This window comes from Eptatretus burgeri, chromosome 1 (genome assembly GCF_056783735.1).
Source record: "Eptatretus burgeri isolate ZD-2024b chromosome 1, Ebu_testis_v1, whole genome shotgun sequence".
Taxonomy (NCBI): domain Eukaryota; kingdom Metazoa; phylum Chordata; class Myxini; order Myxiniformes; family Myxinidae; genus Eptatretus; species Eptatretus burgeri.
Genome location: NC_140961.1, coordinates 143,441,807 through 143,468,473, shown reverse-complemented (window position 1 = coordinate 143,468,473; position 26,667 = coordinate 143,441,807). Strand labels below are relative to the sequence as shown.

The 26,667-nt window shown below is 42.3% G+C and overlaps 1 protein-coding gene across 9 annotated transcripts; it reads left to right on the top strand.

Moving 5' to 3' along the window:
• The first annotated feature begins 170 nt into the window (after positions 1 to 170).
• LOC147035664 (uncharacterized) lies at positions 171 to 26,189 on the top strand. 9 transcript variants are annotated; one of them, XM_085846347.1, is made up of 18 exons: positions 171 to 240; positions 2,595 to 2,790; positions 6,231 to 6,317; positions 6,806 to 6,983; positions 9,246 to 9,423; positions 10,385 to 10,451; positions 10,601 to 10,631; positions 13,047 to 13,194; positions 13,334 to 13,382; positions 13,472 to 13,577; positions 13,748 to 13,855; positions 14,946 to 15,055; positions 15,265 to 15,346; positions 23,160 to 23,221; positions 23,511 to 23,547; positions 23,691 to 23,759; positions 24,359 to 24,518; positions 25,174 to 25,815. In XM_085846347.1, the coding sequence occupies exons 2-18, from the start codon at positions 2,606 to 2,608 to the stop codon at positions 25,362 to 25,364; spliced, it is 1,848 nt and encodes a 615-aa protein (XP_085702473.1). In that variant the 5' UTR covers positions 171 to 240; positions 2,595 to 2,605; the 3' UTR covers positions 25,365 to 25,815. The 9 variants fall into 9 exon arrangements, with proteins under 9 accessions (XP_085702473.1, XP_085702464.1, XP_085702455.1 ...); XM_085846338.1 differs by having other exon boundaries at positions 10,601 to 10,643; XM_085846329.1 differs by having other exon boundaries at positions 10,601 to 10,643; positions 23,508 to 23,547.
• Positions 26,190 to 26,667: the final 478 nt, after the last annotated feature.

Sequence of the window (26,667 nt, the reverse complement as noted above, 5' to 3'; positions counted from 1 at the left end):
GGTGAAAGTTCTCGCGAGATTTGCGTTAAAACTAACCCGCCACGTTTACTTGAAAATTAACTGATTTAATTATTAGTAATTTGTTCGAATAACTATATCAATATTAGTCGTTGAATAAATTTCAAGTTATTATATTTTTGGAATCGTGGACGTGTTTGTAACGCATCCGGGTTAAGGGTTGCCCGCGTGACATAATTCGGCGTTCTGATTGGCTGGCGGTCGTGGATCGCTCTTGTTTTGGTACGTTGGGTTATTTGAATTTCTGGTTATTGACGTTCCGGCGAAAGTGAATAACCAGAGAATCCTTGCCGTGGTTTGTTGTCACACTCCATTGCTAATGACCTGTTGAAGGTAATTGTACTTTACGGTGTAATGCAACGTCACGTGCCTATGAAGACTCGTTCTGGCGGACGGAGGGCAGTATTGACAGAGCGCTCTCCTGGAGTGTTTAAAGTTTGCATGTGCTCGTGTTTCATTCGTGCCTGTGTCGGAAACGAGACTCGTACCGGGCTTCGTTCTCGCGTGCAGTGGAGCCACGTACTTGTTTTGTTCGCAAGTTCGGCGGAATTTTGCTCCTTTGCTCTCCCCCTCCCTCCTCCTTTTTCCCCCTCCCCTCCCCCTCCTTTTCCCCTTCCCCCTCCCCCCTCCTTTTCCCCTTCCCCTCCCCCTCCTTTTCCCCTTCCCCTCCCCCTCCTTTTCCCCCTCCCCCTCCTCCTCCTTTTCCCCTTCCCCCTCCCCTCCCTCCTTTTCCCCTCCCCTCCCTCCTCCTTTTCCCCTTACCCCCTTCCCCTCCCTTTCCCCCTCCCCTCCCTCTCGCCCTCTCCCCTCCCTCTCCCCCTCCTTATCCCCCTCCCTCTCCTTTTCCCCTCCCTCCTCCTTTTCCCCCTCAATGAGTCTGTCTCTGCCTTGGTTCCTTCGCCACCGAAGGTGGGCCCAGGTGATGTTTTCACCCCGGTGTTTGTTTGTCTGTCAGCATAATATCTCAAAAAGTTGTGGACAGATTCGGCCCGAACTTGGTGGATGAGGTGTGTGTGTGTGTGTGTGTGTGTGTGTGTGTGTGTGTGTGTGTGTGTGTGTGTGTGTGTGTGTGTGTGTGTGTGTGTGTGTGTGTGTGTGTGTGTGTGTGTGTGTGTGTGTGTGTGTGTGTGTGTGTGTGTGTGTGTGTGTGTGTGACGAGGACCGGTTTACTTGGTTTTGTTGAAGATCCGGCTCCGGCTATAAGAATCGGATCTCACCTCAAATGAGCAAAACAAATTTGAGAACGAGCACTTTTTGGGCCTATCGCCGGACCGAAGATCGCCAAAGTTCTTTCAATTCCAACCGACCACCTCCAGGCACCTATCTTTCTCCATGTTGCTTCTTCAGTGCGAACATTTATACTTCTCAAGACCCTTTGGACCTTTTTAAGACCCTTTGGACCCTTTTTGAGGCCCTTTGGACCTTTTTTAAGAGGCTTGGACCTTTTTTATGATGGTTTGGAACTTTTTAAGACGCTTTGGAACTTTTAAAGACGCTTTGGACCCTTTTTAACACGCTTTGGATCTTTTTTTAAGACCATTTGGAACTTCTTTAGACCTTTTGGACATTTTTAAAGACGCTCTGGGCCTTTTTAACACGCTTTGGATCTTTTTTAACACGCTTTGCACCTTTTTAAGACCCTTTGGACTTTTTAAAGATGCTCTGGGCCTTTTTTAAGAGGCTTTGGAACTTTTTAAGAGGCTTTGCACCTTTTTAAGACCCTTTGAACACTTTCGACCCCGATAGAGGTTTTTGATCCGAACTACGATTGGAATCATCACACCATTTGAAAGCCTTTATCCCTGAGCAAGGGTCAGCTTTTTGCGGGCTCCAATCATGGTACCCTTTCTTGTGGCAATGTTTTTATGGCCGGATGCTCTTCCTGATGCCAACCCTTTAGTCGCCTTCGACCCTGCAGGGATAATTACCAGTATACTGGGGCTCATTTCGCCGACCTTCGGAAGGTTGACAGGCTGAGTCAACCCCCCTGATGCTAACTCAGCGGCCAGCGGGGCTCGGACTCAGGACCCCAAGGATCCCAAGTCACCACCTTTACCACTGAGCCACACCAGGCTCATTAACTACGATTGGAATCTATCCCTTAAACTCACCAGACCCCCTTTAAGACCCTCTTTTACACTCCTTTAAGGTCTAAAAATGTTAAAGGGTCCTTTCACTGGAAAAAAAAAAACAAAAAACTAATATAACGTTTTTCATCAATTCAAGACTCACTCATCCCACATAGCTTTCACTGCGTGAATGTAATCGCGATATCGGGTCTTTTAGCCCCCCACAGGCTCCTAATTTTCCATCGAATCGAACCGAAAATTAACTTTTATCACCTAATCCACCCATAACTACGACCGCCCTCCATCGAGAGACGAGCGTCTGTCCCTCTTGGGTCTCGTCATTGAAGGTTGTTACAGAGGTGGATTCCACCAGGGAAGTTGGGAAGGTGCTCCAATCCTCCATTACTCTTTGAGTGAAGAAACTTGCGTCTGGGCGTGAACACCTTCATGGTGTGACTCCATTGCATTTTTCCGGAAACCGAATGCGTTTGTTTTCCATTCCCCCAGGTTTTCCGGCCATGATTATGATGCCGCAGTTGGAAAATGGCGTGTTGGAGCTGTTGGGTGCCACGCAGGGGAAGGTGAATGACCTGTTATGGAAGACTGTTCGTAAGGAGTCGACCAATTTTGTGGAGAGTGTTGAGAGCAACCATTTCGCATGGCTTGAAGAAATCGTCCTTGAAGCTATGCGCTGCTTTAGCAGGTAAAGATTATGCTGTTGGTTCGCGGGAGCCAGCAGTGACCACTATTGTTGTTGTGTCTGTTTGTGACTCTCTCCAGAGCATTGCTCCGTGATCGTTTGATGCGATCTTGATGAAACTTGGTCCGATGAGTTGGATAGGTGACAAGAACAAGCCGATTTAAATTTTAGCTCAGCTCTGAATCCAGATCGAGCCGATCGGTGGAATGCAAAACGTAAACTAATCAGCCTGGCGGAGGTATGTATTCTACTGAGAGCCAGTCTGGTATTTAGTTTGCGTTACCTGGGCATAGTCGTGTCGGTTAGCCTAGATGTATGCACACTCGTGTTTTTAGCTGTCTATCCTGGGTTTGAATTTCGATGTCGCTACGAGCTGTCATCCTGGTGTTTTGCAGACATGGTGATTCATCAATTAAATGAGTGCACTGTTATTGTTCAGCAGGAGGACCCACCTGCTGGGACTGGTCGTTGGTGGATCTTAACGTTCCTGCGGTGTCTTTCGGGCCGAGTAGGCGAGTTATCACCAACGCCCTGAACAAATTACAAATTCCTGCGATGGAGTTGGCGATCTGTCCAGGACCGGTTCTAACCTCAAATCTTGTTATTTATTTATTTTGTTTTGTTTTTTTTGAACGTCACAAAAGCTCTGTCAGGGTACGTTCCTCATTCGTTGTTATTGTTACCTGGACACCTTTCATGGAAAGCCCTCGGAATACGAGTAGTTTGATTTCACGTGGATTGTCTAAGTTCACACACCACCAAAATGCATCTCCCAGAGTGTGTGCAGCCGTTGAAGCTATGCGCTGTTATCCAACTCGCCCTTGCAAACAAAAACCTTTTTAGCTCACCTGAACTCACCTGATTCAGTGAGTCTGTGAACACTTCAGTCATTATCGCTTGAACCAAACACACCATTTTGATGAAACTTGGCCACAAGCTTCATATTTGATGCCTAATGAAGGCGTATTGACCGCATCACAATCTGCACTCATTAAAGGATTGAAATCATGCCGAAAGCTCTAAAAAAAAAAAAAAATTTTTAATCCTGCCTTAACCGACAGGGGGCAGCACAGCCGTTCCCTCAGCCAAAAACATGACCTGTAACCTGTAAAACCATGACTTGTAAACATGCATCACTGGAATCGGCATCGAGAGGGCTTCCATTGAACCAACCACGTGACCAGATTCTGCGCATGAACGAACTTTCGATATTTTTATGACGTCATTGACTGTTGCTCCTGATTCAGGTTTTGCTTCAGGACCCATGGTCCTATCTATTTATTTATTTATTTATTTATTTATTTATTTATTTATTTATTTATTTATTTATTTATTTATTTATTTACTTACTTACTTACTTACTTACTTACTTACTTACTTACTTACTTACTTACTTACTTATGAATGAAACGATTCTTTCATGATTTTTATGCCTCCGCTGATGAAGTTGCCGAAGGCATTATGTTTTCGGGTTGTCCGTCCATACGTACGTCCGCCCTTGCTAGTTTTCTGTTTTCTCTGTATCCGCTTGTCAGATTGACACAATTTTCGCCATAGGTGTGATTACTCGTGCAGAATGTTTTCATGATAATTATGATGTCGTAGGTCACATGATGTGGTAGCCATGCTGGGGAAAAAGGAAAAAACTTTCGACCTCTATCTCCGAAACCGCTCCATGGAGATAATGGAAACTTGGCACACGTGAAGTACTCCCCATGGGAAACGAGCATGGTTATTTTTTTTGTTATAGCTTGTATGGAATTTAAATTCCAGATCAGGTATTGTCATCGCGCACCGTCAGTCCATCCGTCCGTCTCCTATTTCAACTTCTCCGGCCAAACTGCTGGGCCAATCCGGCTGAAAATTTGCAGCTCAACATTCCTCTCGGGGCTGGTGGCAGGAATTGCGAAGCTCGTTCCAGTAACATAACTTTATGTAGATCAAGATGGCAGGCTTAGTAAATTCCTTCAAAATTCTTCTCCTCCTACCCCACCAGTCAGAATGCTACAAACTTTGGGTTACAACATTAGGACAGGGCCTAGATAAGCTACAGGTCCAGTGTTCATATTTTTTGATAATGTCATAGGTGGCTTAGTTATGATGTCAATGCATACGTCGAACGCTTTATCTGATCAGTATAAAAATTTGAGGGTCATCTAGGGCTAAATTGTATGGGGGGGGGGGGATTAAGACATCATCAGTCACGTGGTTTGGCAGCAATATTGTTTTCAACATCAAAACTTTCAAAAATCTTCATCGAAACGGCTGAACAGATCAAGGTGAAACGATACAGGTATGATCGTCTATCCGTGAGGAACAAAACATTCACACCGATGATGTCATAGGTCGCATGGATTGGCAGCCAAATTGGATGAACGAAATTTTTTTTTTTTTTTTTTTTAATTCTCTCTTGAACAGCTTCATCAATTGACGTGAAACGTCACAGTTATGATCGAGTAGTGATGGGGAACATGTGTTTTAAAATTTTAACCTGATCGGATGCATTATCTGGCAGCCATAATTATTTAATAATTTAAATCTGGGTTCAGGGATTTCAATCAAACTCGGTACAAGCATGTATCGTGATGTAATAACGTGGGCGGAGGCACAATCTGGTGACGTCATGATGTTGAAGAGTGCTCTTGTAATTTTTTTTCATTTTTTTTTGAATGAAATGGGAAATGTTAAAGTCTCCTTTTCACAAATTTTATACCATGATGTTGTGGACCCTTTATATACAGTAAACTCTCTCTGTATTCGCGAGTTCCGTGTAAATTAATGAATTGGTAACTATATCCTGATTTCTCGTTTGCGGGCCCCCATCACCCGACCCCTGCGTCACCTCCAACTCACCCTACTCCCAACATGAGAAGGAGCTGTGAAGTTGTTAATGCTGCACGGCACTGTATTTGGTTCCCACGCCACAAACGCCTCCCGGCCCTCTCGACTTGCTCCCGTGAACTAGTAATTACCCTTAATCATGTCCTCGAAGTGTAAGATGAGTCGGGTCGGTGAGTCTGCTGAAAATAAGCCAAAGGAAGTGAAGAGTTTTTTTTTTAGCGAGAAAGTGAATGTGTTGGAGTTGGACAGACTGGCTACAGGTATGAGAGTGTCCACAGTGGGCTTGTATCATCCTTCTGACTCCACCCCCCCCCAAGAAGGATGATTCATCACCACCATCATCACCATCATCACCATCATCATCATCATCATCATCATCAAATCTGACCCAGGAAATGAAGTCGGTGTCGGTATTTGCGAAATGTGCCTTCGTGAGGTTATTTTTTTTTTCCAGGAACGTGGCCCTCATGAATACGGAGGGTTTAGTGTATTGCTCCTCTGTTGTTGTTGTTGTTGTTGTTGTTGTTTATTTTCCTGTTTTGAGTAGCTTTGCAAATCTTGTAAGGTTCTGATCAGAGTTCAAACTTCATTTTTCTCTTTAGTGAAATGCCTCAGCTCTTGCCCATGACGCCTTCTGTGAAGAACCGCCACAAACAGAAGCGTGCCGTGCTTCCCAAAGAGTCCAGAAGGTAAGACGTGAGGTTTGATCGACGTTTGGAGAACGGTTCTCGTGACGACTTTTGCTTTTCCTTTGCAAAATTTTCTTTCAAAAATGTATTGGGGCCCGATATGTTCTCGTGGATCAGGCGTTGCGTGGCGGAGGTACGCGCTCCACCGAGTGCCCTTCTCGTTTTGTAAATGTTGTACATCTCCAAGATCCATGTTTTACATGGACCGTGAGTTTGCACAACGAACGAAAATATTGCTTTGTTGTTTGTTGTTTTGTTTTTATCCATTGATGCACAACTTGCTGAGAAAAATTGGTTCAAAACATGAGGAGTTTTTGGGGCGAGAGGGGATTAAATTTGCGGCTCCATTAAATTGAAACTCTCGCTCTCTTCCACGAGCCTCAACCATGGACCCAAAGAAATGAGAAGGCATTGCTTGAGAGCAAAAGACAGAAGGAAAGTTTCATTTTGCTCATCGTTCATTCCTTGCTTGAACTTTGTGTCCACAGGAGTTCTCGAGTCGTACGGAGGAGCCTGGCCCGTCAAACACTCTTTCAATCGCCGAGTCTGTCCACGTTGAAAGAATTCAGAAGAGTGACCAGAGCTGGTGCGATGAAGAAGGCACCGACACCCTTGGCTGCTGTTGCTACAAAGAATGACAATATGGATGTGGAATGCTCTTCAAAGGTTGACCCAGGAATTCCAATATAAAAAGATTGGAGAGAAAATGCAAATGGTTGACATTTGTGATTTTTTTGTTTGTTTGTTTGCTTATTAATTAATTAATTTTTTTCTTTTTATCATTACCGTTAATTGAATTTTCTTCAAACTTTATTTAGCTGGCTATCGTATTTATTTGTTTATTGCTTTTCCAATCTTTGAGTAGTCGCTGGTGGACCTTGGACACCATGGCACCATTGGAAAGGAATAGGTCATTGTGTGCCGTACCCTCTTCAAATTCTTGCCTCGGTTACCACTGGGAAGTGCTTTGGTAAAACACCAAGTGCGTTCTGTTTAGCGACTGCTTCGGCATTGCTGATTCTCGAGAAGGAGCGCGTCCATAAATGGATGCGTTGTTTTGTTTGCTATACGGCACATTTTCACAGTTCAAGCTGGAGTGCCTGGCACAATGATCACCATCTATTTACGAAGGAGAGTAATTTTGTGAATTTAGCTTTTCCTTTAAATGTTTTTTGCCAATTGAACTATATTGACCAGGCATTATGGGCTCTTATCACATTAACCTACTGGTAGTGGGTGAAAAATGGAAACGCCAATGTAAAGTCACTTAATAGGGCGTTGGGCCACCTTGTGAGGCCAGGACAACCTATATGGGCCGTGGCATTCGGTCGACAAGCATCTGGAATTCTGCAGGAGGGATGCGGCGCCATTCTTCCATGAGAAAAATCGATCAACTCACACCTGTTTGATGGAGGTGGAAAATGCAGTCTCAGGTGTCGTTCCAGAATATCCCGTTTAAATGCTCGATTGGGTTCAGATCTGGTGACGAAGAAGGCCATGACATATGGATAACATTAGTGTCATGCTCATTAAACCATTGGGTGATCAAACGTTTTCTGTTGTTGGAGACATTGTCATCCTGGAAGACACCCTTCCCGGCAGGAAAGAAATGCTGCAACATGGGGTGAAGATGATGATGATGATGACTCGGTACCTTTAAGCAGCGATTGACATTGACCTTGCCTTCGAAGGGAATGACTACACCCAAACCATGCAAGGAAAATGTGCCCCACACATTACAGAGCCACCAGAACCCTTCACTTTTGGAACCAAGCACTCAAGGTTGTAGAGTTCTTTAGGTTGGCGCCACACGTGCACTCGTCTGTTGAGAACATGGTGAAGGATGATTCATCTGACCGTATCACAGTTCTCCGCTGCTGAGTAGTTCATTGCCTGTTTGCATTGCCAGATGTGATGAGAAGTTTATGCAATGCAACCCAACTGTGGTATCCCGCTCCTTGGAGTTCTCGGCGGACCAATTTTGATTAAACTTGCTGCTCGTGCTCCAGGTTGACATTTGCAGTTGTTTGCCTGCTTTGCCTTGCACTTCAGGATCGTGATATCCATGCATTAATTTGGAGTATGCGCTTCCGCCACCTTTTCCCTTTGCTGATGTCAGCATGGAACCTCGAGGGAAAGACCTCACCTGAGACACCGTTTCTCGTGAGAAACATCATCAAGTTGATCTGTCTTTGTCACTAAGGTCTCCTCTTGCGTGTGGAAGCCGTTGCTTTCAATATACTTGGTGCAATCCCTTATTTTACACGGGTGCTTCCATTTTTTTTGGTCCACCACACGCATATGGATATATATATATATATATATATATATATATATATATATATATATATATATGTATGTCTGCTCTGCTCTATACCCATTGGTGAGCCAGCTGGCCTGACGCCACCGGCAATTGTAACTTGAAAAAAAAAAACAACACTTCTGCCATTTTGGTTAAAAGGATCATCAAATATTCAAAGGTTGGAGGAGGAGGAGATTGGTGCTGCTGAAGCAGTCTCCTTGGCTATTGGGCACAATCCTGGACGGGTCGCCACTCCGACACAGCATACCAGCAAGCTGGCACTAATTTTGCCGACCTTGGAGGGATGACAGGTCGAGTTAACCCCACCTGGTATTAATCAACAGCTGAGCGGTATATATGAACTCAGGACCCGAGGATCCAAAGCCCACCACCCGAACCATAAAGCCAACACCAGGCATTCAAAGGTTGGAGCTGGGTGGGTATCATGGGTCTTGTGCAGGCGACGGTACTTGCAGGCATCAGGGTTCAGACCTGCAAATGAAATCATCCAAGCCATACGACAGTGATGTAAAATATCTATGCAAATAGGCGGTGTACACGTTTTTTGCTTCATGTACTTAACTTGGATTATTAATTTTTTTAACGTTATTTTTCTTTCCTTTCAGGTTGACAATGATTGGATGGACGTCGATGAGTGCGTCAAGGAGAACGTAAACGAGAGACAGAGTAAAAAAGGCAGCCACTTGCCCCTCTCAAAATTCCACAATCTGAAAAATTCTGCACAGCACAAGGACCAAAGCAAGGTCACCTGGCAAGCTGAGAATGAAGCGCCTGCTTCTACCAGTATGAAAACTATTATCCCAATTTTATTATCGTCTTGTTTGATTTATTTGGCAATTGCTTTGTTTTCCCAAAAAATTGTATCTTTACCTTGTGCTCTATTTGATTTTGACTTCACTGCCTTCATTGCTCTCGCATCTTGTCCCGCTGGTCTTCCTCTTTTCCACTGCCCCGTTCACTGACGCTTTTGTTTGCCAAATTTTAATTCCAACAATTAAATATCCCACGCATTCATTTTCTTCGTTTTGTTATTTTTTTAGCCGCCTCGTTTTGCGAACGCTGGCTCTAAGAGAGCGCCGCGTTGTTGTTCTTCTTCTTGTTCTTGTTCTTCTTCTGGTGAAGACAAAACCTTTTATGATGCGGCTCTTGGACACATTTGTCCTCGTTTTGTCGATGTGTCACATTTGGGTTTTATTTATTTATTTAAGTAGTTATTACTCCTGTGACAGATGTCTGTTTTTGCATCACATGTCCCACATGTTCCCTACTGCTCTGGGTTTATTATTTATTTATTTATTTTAATGAAATTGCAGGACCATTCGAGGAGACTTGACAAACACAGCCACTTAGCTCGAGGGAAGAGCCCTCTGGGTACCAGCAACATCACGACAATGGCTCCGTCTTTCTCACCGCACTCAGCGGGGCATTTCCTCCTCCCCCATGAATGCCAACATGTGGCGATCGTTCATGCTGTTATCTTTTTAAATACCGAATGTCAAGCAAGGAAGCAGCACCAACCATTTAAAAACAAATAAATAAATAAATAAATCTTCGGGGTGACTCCACGGTTTGAACTGCCGACCTCCCAGACTCGGAGCGAACACGAACCATTGCACCCCTGAGTCTTGTCGGTCAGCTTCTCGTCGTCTTCTTCTAAATAGCTTGATCTGTCGATGTAACAGCGGTGCTTCAATAATGAAAAACAAAAAAAAAAATGATTGTCTCCCTCCTTTTTGGTCCCAAGATATTGGAAAGGCTTTTGTGATTGCGAGCAAGCAAGCGGATACTGTTCAGAAGAAGATTCTCACAAGGTCGGTCATTACGATTTGGGCACCGAGTGGTCACGGCCTTTAAAACTCGCCACGTTGTTTGCGTTCTGCGCCCCCATATGTAGCACCTGAACAAATCGAATACTGTCATGGTGTTTGAAAGTGAATTCTGCATTCGTTTTCTTTTGCAGATGTGGTGAAACACAAGGATCTTATGAAAAGGTAAATATTCAGGTACTTGCATAAAATGGAATCTCCTGTTTTGGTGATTGTTGTTGTTGTTGTTGTTGTGCTTGCCTGTAATATCGAATGACGATCGGTTTTGGTTCTTTGTTTTTTTTTGTTGTTGTTACCCTCGCCAAAGGAGAGGTCTTGCATTTGTTTGTTTGTCTGTCTGCCCACTCAGAATGTGCTCATGTAGGCCACAAACTACACCTAGTGGTAGCCAGTAGCACCCGTTCTCTTTCTTCATCCACGTACGTCTATAAAATACGTACTATAAAACCGCACAAAACGAGCACAGGCGAGGGTTCGCAGTCTTTGGTCGTTCTAGTTGTTACCTCCGCCACCAAAGGTGGACCGAGGTCGTTTTCACCCCTTTTCTGTCTGTCTCTACGAACGGGATATATCAAAAAGTTGCGCACTGATTCGGGCGAAACTTGGTGGACAGGTTGGGTGTGTGACAAAGACCAATTGATTCGATTTTGGAGAAGATCCTGATCTCGATGCGAGAATTTTCTTTTATAATTTTTTTTTTAGTTGATTCTCCATCATTGAGAGACGAACCCAAAAACGATATGCAGCATCACATTTGAGTTGTGGACGAGTTGTGAGTTGGGAAGGTGACGAGAACAAGCTGATTAGATTTTGGTTCAGGTCCAAATCCGGCCTATCGGTGCGATACGAAACCTAAACTGTTCAGCCTGGCAGAGGTATGCGTTCTACCTCGTGCCGTTGTAGCTAGCACGTCCCCTGCACAGCGGGAGACTGGGTCTTGCAATCACTTCTGTGTTTCTTGTTGTTTGTTATCTCCATATGCGGATTTGAAAAGTGAAACGGAGCGTGTGCGTGCGTGCGTGCGTGCGTGCGTGCGTGCGTGCGTGCGTGCGTGTGTGTATGTGTGTGTATGTGTGTTGTATGAGGAATATTGTTGTGGGGTCGGTTGCGAGGAACGACCGCTAGACGGAGCAGTTGGGCCGTCTCCCAACGGAAAACGAAGGATTGATTGGTTGGCGTTGGTTATTGCAAAAAAAAAAAACTCGCAGCGCACACATGAAATTCCCGTTAGACACAGGGGATGGATTCTAACTATACACATACAGTATACTTTACGAAATAACTAAGCTTCGGGACTGCTGACTTGTCTGTGTGCAAGAGGCTTCCAAATCCGTAACAATATGTCGTGTATAACTTGTGTATTTAATTGAAAGGTCAAAGGAATCGTTTAGCATACGGAAGAAATCCAAATCAAAGCAATATGTTATGCATTGCATTTTCGTTTTTACCCTCACCAAAGGGGAGGGTATTGCTTTTGTTTGCCTGTTTTCTTTTTATCCCCCCCCCCCCCGGAGGGAGGGAGCGGATATTGTAATCCGTCCGGTTTGATTGTCTGTCTGTCTGTCTGTTAGCAACTTTACGGCAAAACGGCTTTAGCAAACACGATCAAATTTAATCCACAGGTGGGAAATGAACCTTGAACCTTGGAAATGAAAGTGGGAAATGAACCTTGGACGACCCCATTAACTTTTGGGTCCAATTGGATCAAAGGTCAAGGTCATGAAAATGTCAAAATTGTTTTTCACTCATAACTTTGTCAAAAATGGTTTAATTGACTTCAGACTAAGACTAAAATATTCCTTATTCTATTCCTTATAATTAACATTCAGGTTAAGGATATATCAAATTTAAATTTGATCCCCAAAATAACTTTATGCCTTAAATGGGTGTGATTTGTTGTGCTTGGCACGACTTGTTTTTTGGGGGGTTTTTTTGTCTGTTTTCGTTTTTTTATTTTTTATTTTTTATTTTTTTTTTTTGCACAGAACTTTCGTGTCTTTTTCCGCAACCACTTGTTGGAATGAGCCAATTTTCACCATCGGTGCGACTACTCATGTAGAATGTTTTAATGATAAAAGTTCCTTCATTATGACATCATAATTGCATATGTAAAACACTACATCCGATCAGTATAAAAATTTTTGAGGGTCATCTTGGGGTAAAATGGTCCACAAAATAAACAATTTGATGACGACGTCTGTCATGTGATTCGGCAGCAATATTGTTTTTTTTTTTTTGTTTTTTTTTAAACCTTCAAAAATGTTTTCTGAAATGGCTGAACTGGTCATCACTGCCAGCAGTTATAAAGTGGCAGTTATATTTATGTCTCTTGATTTATTATGTAACACATTAGTACACAAAACAAGCCCTGGCGATGGTCTGCAATCCTTGATTGCTCTTTTTCTTGATTGTTTTGTGTTGAACATCGTGACGGTGCCGAGTATTTTGTCCTGCGGCATACTGACATTGGCTGTTGAAGTCGATGAATCCCTTGGAGTTTGTTTATTTGTTGATTATAATTATTTTTGCGTACTTGTGCTCAAATGATGTTCGTCTTGCTGCTCGGTTGGTGTCTGATAGAAAAGCGGCCGCAGCCATTCGGCCCGCTCTGCTCGCAGCGCCACACAAAAGCCGCTGCCAAAACAGTCTGCCGTCTTGCGCAGCGCCTCTGCAATTCCCATCAGAAAGATTGCTGTTGCTGCATCTGGCAGACAGAAACAAATGAATGGTTTGTACTTGTAAAAAAAAAATAATAATAATAATTAAAAGATTTCAAATCGTAAACATGAATGTCGGTCCAAAAAAAGTTATTTTTCGTTTCGTTCTACGACAAATGCTTGAATCTCCTCGTGGGAACTTCTTGTCAGATGGAGAAAATTGGCAGTCGTGCAGTGAAGAAGAGTTCATTTCTAAAAGGTACTAAATAAATGATTGAACTTTTCTCCCGAGGGCGCAAGGTGGGAATCGCAACCCAATGTTACTGACTGTTTGTTTTTTTGTCATAGAACACGTACGCAGAGAGAAAGAACACCGATTGATGGCAATGGTCCTCAGAACTGCAAAGCATTTCCACCGCAAAAGACCGCAACAAATCTTCTGGACAGCGGCAAAGTAATTCTGAATGTTTCGGGTTTTGTTTGTTTGGTTGTTTATTTGTTTTTTTGTTTTTTTTTAAAACCCGTGGAGCTTTTCATTTTGCCATTTATCACAACAGTCAAAGGACTGATTGAATTGATTCTTTGCCTGGTGTTTCGAATTCCTACTTTGCTTTTCCTCGACAGGCCAACCTCAAGACTCAGCGTAAGAACCTTGCTCCGTCATTGCAGCGAACGCCCCCTTCGGTCTCCCCTGCGGCCAGCAGAGCAACCCTGCCACGAAGGCTTAACAAGGTGTTTCTTCTAAGACGAGTCTAAATGCTTTGACTGAAGCTCTGTGCGGGTCTTTGGTACACAGGATATTCACGGCCAAGCAGTTAACATCATTGAGCCGTGGATTATGCCCACCTACATTTGTTGCTGAGCTGACACGGTGAAATGTGCTTTTGTTTTAAAAGTGAAAGTCAACTTTTGAATGAATGAGTGGTTAAAAAAAAACTATAGTTCAAAGAACACTGAACCCCGTGAAGTCTTGAGGGGGGAAAGGACATTGGTGGGGTCTGCGAGCAGAAAATTTGATTGGTCGTGATGATGTAAAGTGCCTTAATATTTTAGTTCAAGTAGTGCGAAGCTCGAGGTTTTTGAAGGTGCCAATAAGGCGGTTCGCATACTGTCCAGCCACCCCAATTTTGGCGGGACAGTCCCGATTTGATGTTGCACATCCCGATAGCTTGTTCTCGTCACCTTCCCAACTCACAACTCGTCCACAACTGAAATGTGATGCTACATATCGTTTTTGGGTTCATCTCTCACACTTTACTCGGTTTTTTTTTATTTTTATTTTTATTTTTTGTCATCTACAATTCTGATTGGCTTTGCCATGTGTGTTTGTCCAAATCTTATAGAAAATGAAATCTGTGGGTGATGTCCAATGACACTGCCCTGAGCCTCGCTTTACTATTGCAGCCCTCGCTCCATCGTTGAGAGGGAAGTGGCAGTAAATCTTGATCCACACCGACGATAACAGAACGGGTTTGTTGTCGACTCGATGTCTGTTGTGACGGCGGATTCCACGATGTCACATAAAAGTGGAGGAAAGCTTGTAGCGAAGTGGCTTCTTATTTGCATCTTTCCTGATGATGTGATGTGATGGACAAGTTGAAGATGGCAAGACAAAGGAGTAGCGAGTCGAATAGCGAAAACATTGTGTGTTGCGAGGGGGTAAAAATCTATCGGGTCGTCACTGTGACATGTACCGTAGCCTTCGTTTTCTTCGTCGGAGCGGAAATGCTGTTTCCCCGGCCCTTGTCGCTTGGATGCGAAGGTTCTCCCATCAGGTGCCACGTCGTTTGTCATTCTGATGTATTGCTGTTCTCCACCGCAGGACAATCGTAAGGTACTCATGGAGCAATTGTTGAAGAAGCAACAAATGGACGAAGAGCGTAAGAAGAAGGCCGAAGAAGAAAAAAGTAAAAAGTTAGATGAAATGAGGAAGTAAGTCGTGAACACCTGGTGTTCCTTTTAAATGCTGTCTATACACGTCGCCTTGAGAAAAATCGGAGAGCCAGGACTTGCGATCGATGCGGTTTATTTACTTAATTCGTTTATTGTTCATTGTTGTAATTTGTTTTCGCATTTTTTTTTTATGTTTATTTCAACGCGCTGTCCATCCAGCAAAAGCATTCATTATTATTTTTGTGCAGGAAACGTGAAGAGCGTCTCAGGAAGGCTCGAGAAAAGGCTGTGCTTAATGAGCAAGAGAAGAAGAGGAGACTGGAGGAGAGGGTAGGTAATCAAAGTCACAGAAAATACCGAAGCGCCGTCGTTACGTTGCACGTTGTGGGGATGAGAAAAATGTGACGGCGCAGAAACGAGAGTGTTATAAATGTAAATAAAACCAGAAAACATCTGAAAATGCAAGGTCCGTCCACTTTGCATTCAGACTTCTTCTGTCTGCCAAACAGTGCCTCTGACCGTTTGACCTTTTTGACCAAGTTATTAATTTGTCTTCTCCATATTCTCGTATCCAGCTTTGTTGAAAATTTGATGACAAAAGCTCAAATGGTAAAAAAAAAAAAGTTGTGACACACCCACACACACTTGATAAAACCCCATCTCCCACGCTAATCAATATTTTAAAACTCATTTGTTTATTACGACTTGCAACTTTCCCTTGTGTCCGTCACTCGTGGCATGGTATGTGTTTACCAACCCCTGCTGGAGGAGGACGTTAGATTTGTTAATTCCGTCGGTCTCTTTTTAGAGAACATTACCAATTTTAACCTCCCCCCCCCCCGGAGATTTGACATTATGAAAGCCACGCTGAAATGGTTTCTCACCTGTTAAGTCTGCAACGGCCGGCCGGTCACCACACCGATAAGTTTATTTTAAGAAGTCGCAGGACAACAAAAACTAAGAATCCCAGGACAAAAGTAAGACGGACGTGAAAACAAGCAGAGAAACAAACAAGCAAGACGACATGATGCAGAGCACGATACTTGTATCATCCATAAAACAAATTTGACCTCAAAAATAATTGGTGGTTGAATCCAATGACCAAATATGCAGCTCCTCTTCAAATTTCAAGTGAATCGGAGGGAAATTGACAATTTTAGAAATTCGACCTGTGTTGACCTTTTGGCGTATGTGGACCTCCAAAATAATTGTTGGTTGAATTCTATGACCTGAAATATATAACCTCTTCAAATTTCAAGTCAATCGGATGAAAATTGAGGATTTTAGAAATACCACCTTAGTTGTTGACCTTTTGACCTCAAAAACAATAGGCTTCTTCCTTATCACAAACTCTACCATGTGGTGAAGTTTCTTGAAGATCGGTTTAAAAGTGTGACCTGTAGGCGATAGACAGACAGACAATAACACAAGCCGGTAGACGGCGATGGGTCGCCGAGCATGGAAACTATAAGATATAGAGCAAAATGGATGTCATATAGCGGATAGGGAATCACCTGAAGATTATGCATATTAAATCTCATCGAGTTCCATCGACTGATAACTACTCAGTGTCCATTTGAATGAAAAGTACCGAAAATGCGGTTTGAAATCGGAAATCCCCAAAGTTCGAGGGGGTGCTGTGGGTGAACAAAGATCTAAATCGAAAATCCCGATCGATCCTTTGTGTACAATGTATTCCAGACGATTAGTGTGAATTTTCATGACCATCCTACCATAACCCAAGGAGGAGTAGCATTTGGCGCGAAAGGCACCTCCAGTTCTCGCATATTATCGATTTTTTTTTGCACTAATTGACCTTTGACCCTTGACCCAAGCGAAATCGGTCAATATGTCCTGAGGCAAAGTTGTAGTACTCATCGAATACCATGAACCTGCAAAGTTTCATTCATATCGATGCACTCACCTGGTCGCTAGGGGCCCTTCAATTTTCGCCAATTTTCACACATATCCTAATTGTAGGGGGCGCTGCTGGTAAAGTATTCCATGTATCACAAAAACCGGAATGTATTTGATAGAGCATCACCTGTAGATCATTCACGCCAAATTTCATAACCCTACGTGGGATAATGGCTTTTGGAATTGATTTCGCGTGAACGGTACCGATTTTGAAGGTTTTTCGGTTGTTGCTAGGGAACCAAAGCGTCCCTAGCAACCATCACAATTTCCAAGGAAACTAGGTCATAAGGTGTACCTAGCACCTGAGTTTGGTCAAAATCCGCCCACGTTTACTACCAATTATGCTGATTACAAACGAACAAACATCCAAAGAAACAGACAGAATTACTGACAAAATAAGGGTCACCAATTCAGTGACCCAAAAATCGAGTGATCAATATACTTGAAAAATCTTCGATCTTGCAAGCGATCTCTGATTATAATGAAAACCCACGTGATACAGGAAATGTGATCTAATCAAAATGGTCACGAGCTCACAACAGGGTTCCAGGCGAGGTGTTTTGGCCAGACATTATGGCGTTAACGAGTCCAGTATCTGCCAAGGAAAGACGTGCAGAAAACGTAAGGGGGAAGGGAATGCTTTAGTTTACACTGGAGGGAGGGTGATTCCGGGAAACCCCTCCATAACATGACACATGACATCCACCCTCTCACCCCCCCCCCCTTAATGAATATCTTGTATTGAAACTCCTGAAAAGGTATGTGGTATTCAATATTTATTTATTTCATGATAACAAAATGCTGCCCTAACTAACTGTAAACAATCTTCCCAGTAATGGATGTTCAAGTCGAATACAAAAATATTCTTCTCGAAATATCACTTTCATCACCTCCTCCCACCGACGGTGGACAAAGGTAATGTTTTCACCCCTGTCTGTCAGTCTGTCTGTTCATTTTCCTATTTGAGTGAAGGATATCTCAAAAAGTTGTGTACGGATTCGGATGGAATTTGGTGGGCAGGTTGGGTGTGTGACTAGGACGAATTGATTTGGTGATGACCCAGATACGGAGCCGGATACGATAATTTTTAAGTGACATTGTGGGGGTGAGGCTCCTGGAAAATGCCACAATAGTTAAAATTGTGTTAGTGGAAACCAAGGCCCAATGGGAAGAGGGAGGATCAGTCCCCGGGCTTCAAGTAATGTATGTAGAGGAAGGTGGGTGGCAATCAGAAATAAACGCATCATAATTGAAATAAACATGTACAAGTCTGAAGACGACGATGGTTAAAGGCCCTGTCACACCTTGACGTTTTAGCCAGCGTATGCCGACTTATGAAAAATTTGCCGAATACGCTGGCACACGTCGAATACGTTATGGGTAAGTTTTGTATACGTTAAGAGCACGCTAAAGTACGCTGAGTACGTCGACAAATTTTCAGCATGTTGAAAATTTTTCGACGTATCCAGCATATGACGCACACGCTGGCCATAAGTTGTAGGCACGTTACGTGATCGTTGACACACGTCGACACACATTACTTGCAAGTTACTCATAAGTTAAAACGCGTCGAGGTAATGTTTAGTGTACCCGAAAATTATTTGTAACCTATGAGTAACGTGCTTTGAACCTGTATGTAGCTGTATTCGACGTCTTCCAGACGACCACAGAACTTACTGAACGTGTTACTAACTTACAGCTACCGTATAATGGCGTATTGGCAGCGTTTAGGGGAATTGGTATATAAAAATGGGGTTCACACAGGAGGAACCCGTCAGTGTTCCACACTCCATGATTTTTTTTTTTTCTTCGGCATGACGGTGATGTTGACACTTCGATTTCTAGTGCGGTTATGATTTAAATCGTTGAGCGCAGCCTATTAATTATATTATAACCGCACTATAGATTGAAGTGTCAACATCACCGTCATACCGAATAAAAAAAAAACATGGAGTCTGGAACACTGGCGCTAAACATTACCTCGACATGTTTTGACTTATGAGTAACTTTCAAGTAACGTGTGTCTGTGTGTCAACGATCGCGTAACGTGCCTACAACTTATGGCCAGCGTATGCAGAACGTGTGAGTCATACACTGGCATACGTCGAAAAATTTCAAGCATGTTAAAATTTGTCGACAGCTCGGCGTACTACGACGTATGCCAGCGTACTACAACGTATACCAAACTTGCCCATAACGTATTCGACGTGTGCGAGCATTTTAGACAAATTTTTCATACGCTGGCTAAATCGTCAAGGTGTGACGGGGCCTTCACGAGCGGTATTTGACGATGTAGATTGTTTCAGAAGTCAAGGATGAGACGATGTGATAATTTTTGACCAAGTTATAAAAATGATCAACATGATGTGGTACGAGTGACGGGTTATTAGCTGCAAAATGTCGAAAACCCGGTTTTGTTCAACAACTTTCAAAATTTGACCTTTGTATAACCTTTAAAGGTCACAATACAATGTTGTGGACATTAAAATAAGGAAACAGGATACGTGCTATAGCTTTTTGGAGTTAGTTCGTCAAAGAAGGTCAAAAACCCGGTTCGATTCCCACAACTTTAAAAATTTGACCTTTGTGACCTTTAAAGGTCAAAGGTCAAGGATTATGACCTTTGGTGCAAAACTTCCTCTGGAACATTCCAGGAACAATATAACGTCATATAGGCTATATGGCATTTCGCACTCCTCAGATTATCCATACTTTGATGAAATCAGCGTAAAAACAAACTTGAAGGGGGCGCCACGGGCAAGGTGTTGGAGATAGAGCAAAATGGTCTCAAGATTTTAGGTGGGGAATGACCTCAAGATTATGCATAAAAAATATTGTCATCCTTGCTCTCAAAGTTTGGGCAGTCATATGATTTTTATGTCAAAATTCGCAATTTTCAAAGTTTGTGACCTTGTGACCTTGGGACGAAAATGAAAAATCGAGCTCCGTGGGGCTATGCAGGTGCCATTGGGCTAACCAAATACCGAAACCCCTGTCAGATTTGACAAACCCCCTAGGAGAAGATGCAAATTGAAATTGGCTACCCCCTAAAAACACGTTTTTTTGGGCGTGGCTCCGCTCATAATGCGCGCACCACTCCCATTCTCAGGAAAACACAACTAGATCATGATATAAACCTCCCACCAAAATTTTATCAGGATCAGATCAAAACCCATGGAGCTATGCTCGGGACAGACAGACAGACAGACAGACAGACAGACAGACAAGGCCAGTAGGCGGACATGGGTAGTCCATCAAGTTGAATTTAGTCATTTTTCAGCCGTTACTAGCCAACAAAAGCGTCCATAGCAACAGTTCTTTCTCGCCCGTAACTAGGACATACCATGAACCTACCATACCAGTTTCATGTATATCTGACTCATAGTCTCTGAGATATAACGAACTTCGTTTTTTTATTGTTTTCGACCAGGGTTCATTCAAAGTCTATCTTCTCCGACAGTTTTCATAGGATCTGGCTGGAAATTTTGACAATATGGCTGAATTCACTGGCCACAGTCGCTCGTGGCCCGATTTTTGATTTTGAAATACTGATAATAAGGATAGACTAGATCGACTACCCAACAGATAGACAGACAGAAAGACGCACACCAATAACGAATATAGTGGTCACTTATTTTTTCGTGACCATATATATATATATATATATATATATATATATATATATATATATATATATATATATATATATATATATATATATATATATATATATATATATATATATATATATATATATATATATATATATATATACATACATATATAAAGCATGTTAACACTGAAATTTTAAAAAACATGAGTTTTACAATTTGAAATTTATTCCAAAACAGCTAGTTGGTTTAGGGTAAACATATTACATATTACATATTACGTACTCGTTTATACTGTTCTCTTCCGTGAATAGAAAACATAAGACTTAGCTCAGAGGAGATGATGCTGCTGCTTCAGGGGGTGGGGGGGAGGGTGGAGGTTAAAAGCATGTGGTGGAGGTGGAGGCTGAAGAGGAGACAGGAGAGGACAGAAAGACCACGACCTGCCTGTGGTGAGAGAGTGAGAGACCCAAAGACTTAGCCTTATCACGGGAGATATGAATGATCCTAAATGTCTTGGTTTCCACAGCATGAAGCCAAGGGAGGTGAGAGGCAGGAGCACCAGCCCAGAGTGGAGAGCAGTACTCCATCAGGCTGCAGACGAGAAATTAGCTCTCATGCGAGCCTGTTTTGTGTATTAGCCTGTTCTGTCTCTTGTGCAAGGCTCAACATTGTTTCCAACAAAAAAAAATATTTGTAATTACGGTTAAGACATTCCCTTTATTGTCAAAGGATTTATATTACCAGCGTGGGAGAGGTTTTATGAAGATTTGTAAACGTCTTATTTTGTAGATGTTTATGACTTGCGAAAATCGAAGATTTTTCAAATATATTGGTCAGCCGATTTTGTTATTCCCTCCACCACCGAAAGTGAAGGAGGTTGTTTTCACGCCTTTCTATCTGTCTGTTTGTTAATTGCCAGAATCCTTCGGATATCGGCAATTATGTTGGTCGGTTGTGTGTGTCATTCTGTGTGTCTGTCTGTCTGTCTGTTTGTTTGTTTACCCTGTAGCAGCCACACTGTTTCAGCGATCATGACCAAACTGGGTACAGATGTCGACCATGGTCCAACTTAGACACTTGTTGCTTTTGGTGAATCTGGGTCAAAGGTCAAGGTCACCGAAAAACCGAAATTCTCATTTTCGCAATAACGTCCGCTAAAATGGTCGTATCGACTTCAAACCAAATCCAAAATGTGCATCTTCCAATTCTGCATCTGACCATATGTCTCATTGGGGTGTCACACTAACACCCTTCTTAGCGGTTGGGGGTGGAATGTCGGGGGGGGGGACGGGTCAAAACTTTCAAACTGCGATTAAAAACGCCATTTCAAGTCCGATTGACTTCCAAGTTTTGATCATGACCAAACTAAGTGCTATAACTCATTAAACCGTAGCACTATCGACTTATAAGAACCAAATTAATTTCCAGGTTTTTGTTTTTTTTCAGAGATCATGAGATATGACAGTTATTCCGGCAATTCCTTGTTCAACGAGCAATTTCATTTGTTTGTTTGTTTGTGTACAGGATATCTCAAAAAGTTGTGGACGGATTCCGATGAAACTTGGTGAACATGTTGGGTGTGTGACGAGGAAGATTAATTCCATTTTGGTGAAGATCCGGATCTGGATCTGGATATGATTATTTAATTTGTAAAGTGATTCTGCACCGTTGAGAGATTGGGCCAAAAACGATTTATAGCACAATATCTCACAAATGTATTGGGCCCGATATGTTCTCCTGGATCAGGCATTGTGTGGCAGAAGTATGCGTGCTACCGAGTGCCCTCCTAGTTCTGTCTGTCTGTCTGTTTGTTTGTTTGTCAATCACCGACAGGTGACAATTCTAAACTAATCATCGTGAAACTTTACCAAGGTGCAGCGGTAGTCTCAACTGAGAAGCCTATTGATTTTGAGGTTAAAGGTCATCTTGAGGTCAACGATCCAATTGGTTTCTAAAATCATCATTTTTCATCTGTTTAACGTGAAAATTAAGCAGCAATTTCATATTGCATCACTGAATTTGGAAACCAACTGCATTTGAGATCAAAAGGTCAACTCAAGGTCAAACTTTCAAAATCAATTTCAATCTGAAAAATAATCATTTTCATCCGATTGACGTGAGCTTTGATTAAGATTATCAATTTTAATGTTAATGAAATGGACAATTTGATGTATCCATGGCAACCTTTGGAGAGGGGGGGGTGTGGATTTTGCAAGTCGTGCTCTGCACGACGTCCTTTTCTTGTTTTTGTTTGTTTATCCCCGACAGGTCACAATTTTAACCGATCTTCACGAAACTTCACCACATGGTAGAATTTGTCATAAAGAAGTCCATTGTTTTTTGAGGTCAAAAGGTCAATACATTTTCCAATTTTTTTTTTTCTTAAATCCTCAATTTTCATCCGATTGACGAGAAATTTGAAAAGGATTTTCTTTTTTGTGGCTTTTGCTAGTATCGTGCTCTGCACGACGTCTTTTTCTTGTTTATTCATTTATTTTCAAGAGCCGGTGAACGTAATGGAGTTAGCAAGTGGAGAGTTTTGACAATGTTGCCATTTTGGTGTATGCTATTATGTAGAAGACCACTGATGTTTTTGAGCATTTCACCCGTAGGCCCAAGAGCGTAAGCAGGCAAAAACACAAGGAAATCTAAGGACACCGACGGCAGCATTGCGGTAAGTGTGCCTTTTGAGGTTTCTTGTAAACTCTTTTTTTTTCTTACGTTTGCTTGACCTTGCTATGGGTGTGCTTTGATGCGAATAGCATGGGCCACAAAAACATCAAGAGCGATGAGGGAATTCTTCACGAGAAGAAAATGTTTTTCATTGTGCAAATTTGTGCTCAAGTACTGAAGCCACCGGAATTTCATGGTTTGTTGATGGAATGTGTGACCCTTGTACCTTTCTGTTTTAATCCTTAAGTTTTGCCCCTGCCATTTTCACGTTTTCCTTTTCATCGCAGCAGTGATACAAGGGTCTGTAACGCTCATCCAGACACTGATGTAAGCACCTTGACGTTCTGTGGTTGTCTAATTTTTTATTTTTTTAATAATCTTTATTATTATTTATTTATTTTCAGTTTAATCGCCAAGTCGATTAGGAGAAATGTTATTTTACTTGATTGGTTTTTTTTTTTTTCCACCAGGATGATGACGGAGTATTGATTTCAAAACGAGAGGAAGAACCAAAGACTGTGGCTGATCTGATGAAGAAGGTATGTGATTTGAGGTTTGTGATGGCGATGTTCATGACCAGATGAGATCACTTGAAGTTGAGTCGTGTACTTCCCTTTTTGAGCTGTCTGAAGTTAGTTCAACTCCCAATCCTACTAAAGACTGTCACCCCCTCGGTGATGGACAGGGCATTGCATAAAATCGTGTGCCGTCCTACGGTGGGGCGTCGGGTGTCCTACCTGCTGGCATTCACTGATTGACGCTAAATATCCCAGGATGTCTTTTCTAAGAGTAGGCCATTGTGTGCCTGCGCCCTTCCTAAATTCCAAATTCCTGTCATGGTTGTCACGAGGTCAAAACACCCAGTGTAATCTCTGCTTGAAGACGCTTTCAGCCGTCGTGATGTTCTGGAAAGAGCATGGACATTGGATTGTAATAAAACTTGGTTATTCCATTGAGATTGAGAAAATCTTAAACTACATAACCTTCAACCTTTACTTTGCCTTTTTTGGCATTTGTCAACTTGCGTCTTGACAGCAGTGATGAAAGTGTTGAGAAGGGTTGCTTTGAGCTCATCGAGCAACACATTAGGAGCAGGCCAGTTATTGGTAAAAACTCTTATCGTCCATTTTCTTTGCAGTTTTCAAAGAACCTGGAATCGTATGAAATGACGCCGTGTTCCGTGACCCCAAAGCCATTGAGGTTTTGCGACGAGGACGACTACGGGTTGGACATTGTCAGCGACGATTCAACCGACGACGAGGATTGTCCAAGAAAGCCCGTTCCAAAGTGGGCCACAGGTTTGTCTCGAATCCATTTTCTACTTCCTGCTCGTCAAGGAACCAGTAATGACTTGCGTGCTGTTTGCTCCGTTTCGGGCAGGATCTTCAAGCCTGAAGAGGCTACTTATTCAACCTGGGCCTTAGTTACTTGTGCCACGGAAGGTGGACGGAGTTTGTGTTTTCATCCCTGTATGTTTGCCTGTGAGCATGATATTTCAAAGAGGTATGGACGAGTTGTGACAAAACTTGGTGGGTGAGTTGGGTAGGTGACAAGAACAAGCCAATTCGATTTTGATTGACATCCACATCCAGATCCAGCCGAGCAGTGGGAAACGAAACGTAAACTGTTCAGCCTGGCAGAGGTATGCGCTCCATCAAATGTCGTTCTGGTTCAGAGGTCAGTTTTCATGGTGTGTTAAGAGCTATCCCAGTGTTCAGGTGCTATTCAGAACTTTTCCTCTCTTGTGGCAAAAAAATCCCATAAGAACAAAGGCCTTTTTATTTATTTATTTATTTTTCCATTTCGGTGGCAAAGAATTCACGCGCTCTTGTTCAGGTACTTATTTGTTACTTGCACTTCCTCAAATGTTTTTGTTTGTTTGTTTTTTTTACTTCTTTTTACTGGGCTAAACAAAGCACATGATTTATTTATGGTTTGTGCGCATGTTTGCAGGCAGAGCGCTACACCTTGCGATAACGAAACAATACTTTCATCCGATTGATTTTGATGAGCTGTTCAAGGAAATGATGATCGATATAAGGCTGGAGGTTGTTTTCACCAAATTCAAGCCGTGTTTTGATAAACGCACAAGTTCTGCCAACTGGAACTCTCCACCCAGGAAACTTAACTTGTCTGACGTCTAACTTTTCGTTCTCACGCATCATGGTACCTAACTGCTTGTTCAGCTTATTTGTTTGTTTTTATGGGACTACCAGTGTGGTGTTTACATAAATATATTTTATTCTTATTATTTTTTTTTTATCTTGTTTTATATTTCTTTAATAACCTGACTTTGTGTGTTTAACCTTTGGCTGTAACTGTAATGAATTGCTGCGGTCATTTATTGCTTTAGGCCTTCGTCGTTCCCGGCATTGTTGAACCAAATGTGTAAGTCCTCGGTTACGTCGCCTGTAATGGATTGAAGATCACCTCGTGGCTTGCACAGCGATCTTTGTGTTTTTTTTTGTTTTTTTTCCAAATGAAGGTTAATGTTTTTTATTTCAGGTGACATTTTTGTACATCGCATTTTCTTTGTATAAAACTTAAAATTGTTTTTTTTTTATTTTCTTTTAAATAAAGTGTTATTAAGTCGTTTTTTTTTATTGCAGCAAATGCATTTTCTTCATTGGAATTGCAGGACAACTTGTTTCTGTTCCAGTTTATTATTACTTCTGCCACTGAAGGTGGACCGCGGTTATATTTTCAGCCCTGTCTGGTTGTCGACCGGTCCGTGAGCATAATCTTTTGACATATCCTGGACGGGTTATGATAAAACTTGGTGGATGAGTTTGTTCTTTTGACAATAACGAGCAGATTCGATTTTGGTTCAAATCCGGCCTATCGGTGGGACACGAAACATAAACTGTTCAGCTTCATGGAGGTATGCACTCTACCGAGTGCCTTTCTTGTGGTGGTCTGTACTCTGACTACAAAGGGTTTCAAATACAGCACTTGTTCAACTTTTATAATCATCTGATTTTTCTCTGTTGATCAAACTATTCACATTTTATCTGCACTTTTTTTTTTTTTTTTAGCTTTATCACTTTGGAGTAGTTTGTGAAGAATCTGTATATCATGTTTGATTTGAAAGCATCATGAAATAAGCTCGGGTGGCATCAAAATGTGAAAACTTTAGAGAGGGTTACTGCATATGGAAATGGTCCTTTATCAAAGCCCGAGGAGCGGATTATTTTATGAAAACAGACGAAGTACGAGTTCAGAGTGTGTGCCTTTTCTTTGCCTGACGTGCATAGCTTAGTTAGCAGTCAGAGTCGGGTTGCCCAGATTTTCTGAAAGACAAATTTTTCAATACAAGACCCAAACAGTTTTGGGTTATCTACAAGACTGCTTCATGTGGCATTGCTAATGTAATTGCAGCGTGCATGATAACTCACCTTAGCAACCTCGTCACAATACTGGCGGAAAGTATACCGAACTCCCCTATTT

Bases quoted from the DNA above. Each gene is read 5' to 3' on its own strand.
- LOC147035664 (XM_085846283.1), top strand. From the start codon at position 2,606: ATGATTATGATGCCGCAGTTGGAAAATGGCGTGTTGGAGCTGTTGGGT. The intron at 10,644-13,046 runs GTACTTGCATAA...GGTGTCTGATAG, and splicing joins ATGAAAAGGTAAATATTCAG to AAAAGCGGCCGCAGCCATTC. The intron at 15,056-15,264 runs GTAAGTCGTGAA...ATTTTTGTGCAG, and splicing joins AAGTTAGATGAAATGAGGAA to GAAACGTGAAGAGCGTCTCA.